The sequence below is a fragment of the Phaseolus vulgaris genome, chromosome 2 (assembly GCF_000499845.2).
Source record: "Phaseolus vulgaris cultivar G19833 chromosome 2, P. vulgaris v2.0, whole genome shotgun sequence".
In the NCBI taxonomy this organism is placed as follows: domain Eukaryota; kingdom Viridiplantae; phylum Streptophyta; class Magnoliopsida; order Fabales; family Fabaceae; genus Phaseolus; species Phaseolus vulgaris.
In genome coordinates this window covers 30,132,138-30,142,976 of record NC_023758.2, presented here as the reverse complement: position 1 = coordinate 30,142,976, position 10,839 = coordinate 30,132,138, and the positions used below count along the sequence as shown (strand labels likewise).

The window sequence follows — 10,839 nt, the reverse complement described above, 5'->3', positions numbered from 1 at the left end:
TAAGTACTTCATGAGTTATAGGTATAGGTCCATTTAATGAAATGCAACATTAGAAATGATATTTTAGGACCCACTGATATAAAAAAAAAGCAGCTTAACAACTAACATACTACTATATTAGTTATTTTTTTTATTTTTTTATTTAAAATATTAATGTATATCATTATATTATTAAAATAAATTATAAAATGACTTTTTTTTTCTTTGAAAGAATGTGAAAGTTTATATTTTGTGTGTAATATACCTCAATGGCCCAATCTCAATTAATGGTCCACAAAAAATTAACCTAGCCCAGATTTCTTGGTCGTTGTTTCTTAACATAAATAATTAATGATAATTAGTATTTTTATGAATTTAATACGATTTAAGATCATATATATTTTCTAAACTTATATACAAGTAATTATTTTAAAGAAAATATAACAAACAAGTTATAATTTAAATATAAACAAAATTTAATTAGTTTGACATTGTTTAATATTGTTATTTTAAAACGTTTTAAAGTTAATTTAATATGCAATTCGTGTGAAATAAATATGATTAAATAGTTCAAGAAATTTATTTTTTTAAACATTAAATGAAATTAATTAACATTATTAACCAGTGTTAAATGAAATATTTTTATTTGAGTGCTCTCTCTAAACTTAAATGTAAACAAGAAAAAGTAGTCATATGTATGGGATTTAAATATAAACAAAATTTGAACTTCATTGTTTTTTAATGAAATTATTTTTAAAAAATACTCTCATATTTAAATAAGTATAAAATTTTAAATAAATATAATTAAAAAATTTAAGAAAATGTACTTTTATTTTATCGAAAGAAAATTTTAATAAATTTAATAAATATTTTAATTCGTGTGAAATTAGATAAGACTATTATGAAAAATTTATAAAAAAAAATAATTGATCACATCAATTCTCGTTATAAAAGTTTGTCTTAATGTTATACGCCTATTTTTCTACTTTAAAATAAGTGATTGATAGTTTTTCTTATTAAAGTTTAGAAAAAAGTGATTAATAATTTTAATAAATGATGTTTGTTTAATACAAGAAAACCATTAAATAAAAATTAATTTTAGAGACAAAAAATAATTAGTTACTATATTTACTAAATTAGAGATCATTTTAGAGATTAAAAAAATTTGTAATTTTTAAATTAGTTTTTATTATTGTTAAATAGTTTTTAAATTAGTTTCTATTATTGTTAAATAGAAACTATTTGATAGAAACTAATTTAAAAATAAAAAATTATTTTTGTCTCTAATTTAGTCATTATAGCAACTAATTATTTGTTTATCTTTAAATTTAGTTTTTTATTTAATGATTTGCTTGTAGTGATTGTTTAAGCATTCAATACTAAAAATTATATTATATTAATAATTTATTTTAGGGAAATTAGAATATAATAGGTTTTTTATTCCTAAACTGTTTCTTTATACGAATTATTTATTCTAATTTCTCGTAAATAATAAAATTCTCTTAAAAAAAAGATGAATAATAAGTTATCGTTTCTTCACATTTTATTATATTATAAGAAAAATATGTTCAGTGCCTCTTGATTAAGATGGACATTATTTATTCGATAACTAGTATTTTCCTACTAATTAATTCAAGATTTAATTGACGTAAAATTAAAAAAAAATATATATATACAAATTTTGAATTCTTCAATAATTTTTCTCCATACATATTTAAAAAAGAGATGCAACAAGAAAAAATTATAAACTATTTAAAAAACTTAAAATATATTCTTCTGTTATTAATATTTCCTCTTACTATAGAGAATATTTTTGAAAAAATTGTTGTTATTAACCTCGTCTCATCTTCATACAAGCATTTTTCCTTATTTTACAACGATTCAGTGTAATTGTGCACCGTGTAAAACTAGGTGGTAAGATCCATTGGTGTATAAATTGAATTATATATACTTTTCAAATTGGTTAGTTTCCAAGCTTATATTCTTAGTAGCAACTCATGCTGCTGGATCTTGATTGATAAATACAAATGTCACACACAATCCCAAACATCATAAAAATTGACATTTTGTTCTTTGTTTGATTTTAGTCTGCGATCCATAATGAGTTAATCAGTGTAATGTTTTGACTAAATTGATTTATATTCTGACAACATGTGGACTATATTGGTTGTTTTAGTATTACAGATGAAATAAATATGCAGATACGTTAGTTGAGTTCCTGTTTTGGATCTGCCCACTTGGTTAAACGCATTTTTGCGATCTCAGCCTGAATTAAGATTAGATAAATGAAAGTGAGGAGCATTAACACCACTGAAAAGAATAAAAAAACTAAGCAAATTACCTCTTTTTCCCAGTCGCACTGAATGGTAATGATGCTCAATACTAATGTCTGAGTAGCCGTGCCACCAAAAATCATCCCCGCCCAGATTCCCTTTGTTCATTTTCATTACCAAATTGTGTAAGAATCATATGTTAATGCATGTGAAATTCACATATTCTGGGTAAATAAACTGCATAAATGTGTAGAAAGTAGTAGACAAAAAGATGGCAACAAACATACCATAACTCCTAGTTTGAAAACCCAGCCCATCAAAAATCCAAGAGGCACCCCAATAATATAGTAGCAACCCAAGTTTATGTATGCCACATATGATTGCCAACCTGATCCTACAGCCACTCCTGTTGAAATCATCCAAAAAGGGAATAACATTCATTCATGATTTTGCAATTTCTAATCAAAGTTTAACTACCAATAGATACCTGAGAGAACTGGTTGAACACTGTTGAGCAGAATTGTGAAGGCTAATAGAAGAGAAAGGTCGTTGACTTGGTCAAGGACAGGTTTGCTATTGGAGAATATGTAGCCGAATTTATCATGCAATATCAAAATCAACATCCAGAAGAAGAGTCCTATAATAACCGATGTTACCACAGATACTGTAGTAGCAAACTTGGCTCCTTTTCCATTCCCAGCTCCAAGCTCGTTTGCAACTCTCACTCTGCACATTGCATATTAACTAACAACATTACTATTTGCATTTCTACATATTTAGATCCTTCTAACTATATAAATTAAAAAATTATTTTTAGCTTGGGCTTTTCTTTTACTAATATTATCAGTATTCATCATGTCTCACTTTTTTCCCTATCTTCCTCTTCCTTGTAAGTTTTAATGTTTTCTTTGCATTATGCCAAAAGGGTCATCCCTTGAATTGGTTTATAATCCTGAATTCAAAATAGCTCATTATACCTTGGGTGGTATTGCTGAATGGTCTCTGGTAGTACTATGGTTATATGTTTTAAAATTAGCTGAAAGTTGAAAGATTAACTAAGAATTAAAAAAGTTAGTTAAAGGTTGGAAACTAGTACAAAATAGAGAGATTAGATTAAAGATTTAATAAAACTGAGTGATAAATTAGTAAAAAATTATAAAATAAAAAAGTAAGGTTTTGATTAGTTATTGAATCAAATATTAATATTAGGTAATTAAATATCATTAATAATTATATATTTACATATTTTAATTTATTTTAACTTTTCCATAATCAAATATTTATTATTATTATTATTTAAGTAGTTACTATATTCTTAATAAAATAAATACTTTACTAAAAAATAATTAAATAACTAAATGAATTATTAACAACTGTAACACTAAATCAATAATTCAAAAAGGTCTAATAACAATAAAATAAAAATCCAAAAAGGATTAGAAATTAGCATTCTTTATTATTATTTTAAGAGGTGAGATGGTAGATTATAAATTCTATCTAGGTATATTTTAAAACATTAATAGAGTAAATTATTAAAATAAATTTTAATTATTAAGCAATTATCTTGTTAAATATAAAATAATTTTTCTTTTTTCATTATTCCCAAAAAATTAGATGACCTTTGTAAAAGGTAAGATGGTGTACATGTGGCTAGAAATTGCAGGACACTTTCTTAGCCAAACAATTGTTCTTAGCCTCTGCTTGTTTTTTTTCATCCTCTCTTCAAGCCTATGGAAGATGGTCTATTTATGCAGACAAAGCTTGTTTGTTTCTGATACAACGGTAAACTACGAGAATTAAATACAGAAAAAATATAATTCATTATTTTTATGATTTTTAATTTTTTAAAATAACGATATAATTAATTATGTAGCAAACATATAAACATAGTTGTTAAAAATGAAAATAAAACAATTTACTTAGTATTTTGTATCCTTCAATTCTTGCTATATGATAATACTGTATGGTCACTGCCTCCATATGGAGCAGTCAGAACACAAAAGCAGAGGATGTCATTGTTATGAGCTATTGGGACCATGACAAATATTTAATATTAAAAAATGTCAGATAGTGAGAAAGAAAAGGGTGAAAATAGTTTTAAAAAAGGAGGAATGTACTCGAAAGGAACCTATGTTGAAATAGGTGTCATGAGGGCAAGACTAATCCTATACTCCCCGACAAAAAGAAAGATCACCTGTTAATAATGCACAAGTTTGGCTTCACTTCTTGTATTGTACCAACTTTTTCTATGACTTCTCTTTCATTGACATTACTAATTTGTGGTGAATGGTGATTGAGGAGAAAAGGTTCATCTTTACTTGCACCACTTCACGATAACAACCTCAATCACCACGCAATTTTCTAGGGTCATTGTTGCTGCTTCTCTATGGTTCCTCAACCTAACCGCATTCTCCTCGCAGTCTATATTTTTATCAATTATATCTAGAGTTTCTTCTGCGCCCACCATATTTTACTTGTGCACAACTAAAAACTAGAATAAATAAAAACAAAAAGAGAAAAATTTTATATATTACCCTGTTGCAGCAAAGAATGCCAGAGGAATCATCAACTCCAAGCTATTGACGGTCATACTGCCGAACAGAGCACATCATTGGCAAAAAGATATTATCAGAAAAAAGTAACTAAAAAGTGCAGTCAGTCATTTTTTTTTGGTAATTAAACGCGTGTATCATAAACTATTTTAAATAGCTTTTCACAAAATTAATTATACTTTTAACCAAGGTGATGTTTATTGTTGTAAGTAAACATAGACTAACTCTTATTTAAAATCTTTACATTAGCAAACACTAGATGACTTTACATATCAGCCTTTTACAGAAGATTTAAAAGTTTATAGAATCAAGAACTAAAAGAAAAGGCATAACAAGTCGTACAAGAGTAGAAGGATGGCAAAAGTAGTAAAAATACCATATGGATAAAGCATCCACAGCAATCTCTGCATTCTCAAGGTTCCCCGTCATCACTATCAGAATTTTGTAATACCAATTCTCCAAGCTGCAAAACACAAGCTGAGAAACACAAGAACAAAAAGTTGAAAGGGAGAGAGAGAGAGAGAGTACCAGAGCATGACTCCAGCAGCAGCAGAGAGTTTGAGAAAGTCCCAAAGGCCAGAGAAAGCTTCAACTGAAAAACCAGTCCAAGTGAGAGGGCACCCACCCCAAACGCTGTAGCCAAAAAGCCCCAAGGTGAGGACCCACCACGAGAAGTTAATGGTTGCAGCAGCGCCAATAACTCCGAACTCGAGCTTGAACACGAACAACCAGCTCACGAACACATGCACCAAGAGCGCCACCAGAGACACCCACGCAATAGGCGCAGTCTTCAGCTGGCACTGCAAGAACCTCTGCAGAGGGAACTGAAACGCAAACGCGAAGTGCACCGGTAGCATCCATATCGACACCGTACCGGATAACTCCGCCAGCTCATCGGGCTGCCCCAACAGCTTCAACACCGGCGAGGCAAACAAGTACAGAGGCAAAAGCAAGATACAGCAAATGAAAAGAACGATCCACGAACGCTGCATGTAAATGCCTAACATGTAGTACTTTTTCGCTCCAAAGGCTTGCCCACACAGCGTTTCTAAGGCACTTGCCATACCCAACTACTCCAATTACAAAACATTGATATTAATAATTTGGTTTAATCAATTTACGAAACTGCTTTGTAATCAGAATTGTAATTTTAATTCAGTTGTTTAAATTAATATTTAGTGTGAGGCTTTGATGAAAATTGAAGGAGTTGAAACTTTATAGTGAAACATACCAAGAGGCCAAAGTCGAAGCCAACGACGACATTATTGGCAATGGAGATGGCGGCGAGTTCGAGGTCACCGAGACGGCCAGCGAAGGCTTGGGTGATGACTAACATGGAATAGGATAAAACGCGGCTCAAAATTGAAGGGCCTACTATGTGCCAAAGCTTCTTTGACTCCATCCAAAACCTTGGTGCCAGTTTTTGGTCTTGTTCATCATCTCTTTCATCTTCCAGCAGTGGAAGATTTGCTTCTTCTAATGGTGAATCCTCCTTGCTTGGCATAGCAATATGTTGTGGTGTTAAGGGTAAAGATTCTTTGGATTCTAAAGAGTGAAAAGCCGAAACTGAAAGGAAAATGAAGAATGAAAGGAAGAGGAGTAACGATAGGTTCAAAAGTTAGGTTTTAGAAGATAACTTGTTTTTCTCCGGACATAATGGTTCAATTTTTTTCTTAGATTTACAATACAACACTATAAATGGTTCATTTATGGAAGAAAAAAAAATTGTAAAAAAAGAAAACACAATAAAAAAGAGGTCAAATTGGATTTTAAAAAATTTAAGGAAATATTTTCTATAATTATTCGATGATAAAAGAAATTAACTTTAACACTCAATTTTAATATCCTTATTTATTTATTATAATTATCTATTTAAATATTTACATATATACTTATCAGTTATACAATATTTCAAATATTTTTCATATATAAAGTTTAAAAGATATGTATACAATAAAACTAAAACTCAAAAGAAAATACCGGATAAGAATAGAGTTGTGTCACCTTAAACATAATTTAATACACTATCATCACATATTTTAAAACAAACACACAATAAATAGTAGGGTAAGCTAGTAATTTTAAAACTTTCAATAAAGCTTTAAATAAAACAAATTTCATCACAAACATATTAATCATCATACATCCTCCATTATCTACAATCATCATTCAAAAAAATCAAGTGTTTACAATTTTATCTCATATTTTACATCATTCATGCTAGAAATCCACTTAGATCAATACATACACTTGATTCTACTTCCGGAAGATTTGTGTATTGAAATTAACACTCAGTGACCTACACATGTCATTTACCATGTTCTTATCACAATATAGTCTCCCCTTCAAGACATTCATCCTCATATGACACAGGTAAATCCATATAATATGCTCTGATAAGTTATTTCAAACTTCAAACTCAGCCAAATGAACTTTCTTTGACTTTCACCACCTGATACTCTTCATCTATATGATTACAATATATCGGTAGTTTCGAGATCATGCCTTTCACATAGTACTCACAAACCAATACATCCTCCTAACAATCTCGACACGGTATTTTCTTTCCTAAAAATACTATGTTTTGATTATGCTCTCACATAATTTCATACTGCATATCATACATTAATACATCATTCAATCACACCAAAAATTTAAAATTTTAAAATAATCCACAAATAACACAAAATTCACATAAACACCCACATATTTAAATAAAATTGATTTTTTTACTTAAAAACAATAAACAATAATAAACCAGACTTTGATAAGGAAAAATAGAGATTCAAGTTTTTTTTAACTTGAGCGAAAATAGACCTCATCACTTGAATAAAAATCCTCTCGTTTGAGCAAAAATAATCTAGAAACATTCCAAAATTCACCTATTTTGCTTGAACAATAACTTAATAATAACAAAGGATTTAAGATAATGAAAGAAATATGAGACATAGACACACAAAATTGGTATACTGCTTTGATTCTTCCTAAATCTAAATCCAGTTGATCTAAACAACTCGAGCTTCACTTTTCACTAAAAGCTTGATTTATCCGATTACAATAGCATATATGTAATTAGAACAAGAAACACTATTACAATAGAACAATCTATAGTATGATCGACCTGATGGACCAGGAGCAATATTTCTTCAAAACAATTAATACAATTGTATTATATAAAAGTATTCTTCTGAAAAATGTCTAAATCATACGAGAGTTCTCTATTTAAATAATATAAAAAAAATTGTGGTTTGAATGAGAGAGAGAATTTAGTTTTAAAAATATTTGAAATAACTTATCAAAATATTATTAAGGATAATCGGATATTAAGTGCGTTCATCAATTCATAAAACACTTTTAGTAACAGTTAAATCAATTATTATTGAAACCTAATTGATTATTTGTGAAGGTTGAGTTTTTTTTATATTGGCTAAGATAATTTGATTATTTCGTGTAATAATAGGTTATTTGCGAAAAATGTAAAACCATTTTGACCAATATAACACTACAAGAAAATCATTAAATAAAAAATAATTTTATAGACAAAAAATAATTAGTTGTTATATTGACAGAATTAAATACTATTATAGAGACTAAAATAATTATTGGGATCTAAATTAGTTTTTATGATTGATAAATAATTTATAAATTGGTATCTAATTAGATACCAAAGTTTTAGATACCAACTTTAAAACCTAAATAATTAGTAGTTAAAACCTATGTAACTAATTAGATATCAATTTAGAAACTATTTATTAATAATATAAACTAATTTAGATACTAATAATTTGTTTAGTCTCTACAATAATATCTAATTTTGTTAATATAACAACTAATTATTTTATGTCTTTAAAATTGGTTTCTATTTAATGATTTTATTATAGTGTAATAAATTATCTTTTAATTATTTCTAAACATACTCAATTATATAATTATTTGAGTATTTCCTAGCATAATCAATACATAATTGATTAATCTCACACATAATCAATTAGATAATTAATTCATCCCTAACATAATCAATTACATAATTAATTATTTCTTAACATGGTCAATCACGTAATTGATTATTTCCTAAAATGAACAATTACACAATTGATTATTTCCTAACATAATCAATTATTATGTTAAGAAAAAGTATAATACAAGTTTCTAAATGCAATTGTGTTTAATATTATCTTAGATATTAATTCATGTTTTATATTTTTAATCATGTTAAGATAATGAGTAATGGAATCATTAACAAGAAATTCAAACATCATCAAAATCACCATCAAATCAACACATTATGAACGTATTATGCTTTGTGATACTTTGCTAAAAAAAATGTAAAAAATTGGTATAATTGAAAAAAAATAGCCAATTTTATGTTAATTTATTCACAACCATGATTTACTTTCCATCTGTGGTCAATCTATTTAAGATTTCACTAAATTCATTAAACCATTTACAAGAGAAATTAATTAATAGCTAATAATAAACTACTTTATTGAATTATAAATATTTGATAAACTAATTGATGAATATAAAAGGATACAAAAGAATATAACTATAAAAGTATTATAATATAAATAAAATTTATATTTTTTTATAAAAATGTATTATTATGTAATTATATTTTATATATTTTTTTAAAAGTAATTACATTTTTATTAAATGTTTAGTACTTTATTTAATTTTTAAAAGTTGTATTGGTTTTTTATTGTACCAAGTTATTTTATTTAAATAAGTTGATATAATAAGTATTAATTAAATTAAATTTATATTTACTTTCATAAATTTAAATTTTATTCATTCATCAATTTATAATTTAAAATATTTTTTTGTTTGAACTACAAAAATTTAGAAAGGAACCTTAGAAAAGATAGTATAAATTTATAATAGAACAACATCATTTGCTTTTAGAAGATTAGAAACACCATACTACGGGTGGCAAAGCGGGCCATTGGTCCGTCCGTGCTTAGCCCGCAAAAATGTGGGTTGGGTTGGTCCGCTCCATAAATTTATTATGGGTTAGAATTCTCGACCCGCCCCGCATAAGAGCTGGTTCGCAGATTTGAGGGTTAACTCGCGTTCTTTTTTTTAATTTTTAATTTTATTTTTACATTTTGTTTTTAAAATATTGTCAAATTAAACTTATATATTTGTTAGTATCAAACTTAAATTAATTTTTCTTCCTTTTCAAACATAGTCAAACATCAAAACATTAAATATTAAGATAAATATCAAATATCACTATTCTTCCACTTCCAAAACATTAAAAATGCCTAATTTCAAAACATTAAACATAAACATAAACATTAATTCAAAAACATTAAACATAAACATTATTGACTTTCTTCCATTTTAATAACATTGGATGTCACCTTAGAAAACTTTCATCCATTTTTTTTCTTGCGGGTTAGCGGGCCAGCCCGCCCCGCCCCGCTGCTGGCCCGCGCAGGCCGCGGACTAATGCGGGACGGGCTAATGCGGGTTGAAAAGTTCAGCCCGCCCCGCGTTTTTTACCAGCGGGCCGCGGACCAACCCGCACGGTCCGCCCCGCTTTGTCATCGCAAATAAAAACATGTTTTGACACTGTCAAATTATGACTCAGATTTTTACTAATTTGATATAATTTTATCTTTTTATTATTAAAATAAATAATAATTTTAAACATTAATAAAATAAATAAGTTTTTATAGAATCTTAATTAAAATTTGATTATAATTTTAAATATACTAAAACAGAATAATGTTAACATAATTTATTCGCAATAAAATTACACATCTGAAAATATTGTTTAATTATTTTTAGTTATTTATTATTATTTTACTTATTCTTATGACTGTTCAGGCAATGAGTTTTTTCCTGGATATTCATGATTTAGGTGATGAAATGAACACCCAACATGAATATTTTTCTTCTTCCTTTTACAGTGATGAAACTGTTGGAGATCCCACATCGATTAGAGATTAGAGTCTTTCATTGTATATAAGTGGGTGCAAACCTCAACCTTATGAGCCAGTTTTATAGGGTTGAGTTAGACTTAAAATTCA

At 27.7% G+C, this 10,839-nt stretch overlaps 1 protein-coding gene across 1 annotated transcript; it reads right to left on the bottom strand.

Moving 5' to 3' along the window:
- Positions 1-2,028: 2,028 nt before the first annotated feature.
- On the bottom strand, positions 2,029-6,487 carry LOC137811338 (protein DETOXIFICATION 27-like). The gene is made up of 8 exons (XM_068613028.1): positions 6,036-6,487; positions 5,333-5,874; positions 5,181-5,267; positions 4,787-4,843; positions 2,740-2,978; positions 2,540-2,658; positions 2,321-2,410; positions 2,029-2,245 (listed from the first exon to the last, which is right to left on the bottom strand). The coding sequence occupies exons 1-8, from the start codon at positions 6,306-6,308 to the stop codon at positions 2,186-2,188; spliced, it is 1,467 nt and encodes a 488-aa protein (XP_068469129.1). The 5' UTR covers positions 6,309-6,487; the 3' UTR covers positions 2,029-2,185.
- Between the last annotated feature and the right edge of the window lie 4,352 nt (positions 6,488-10,839).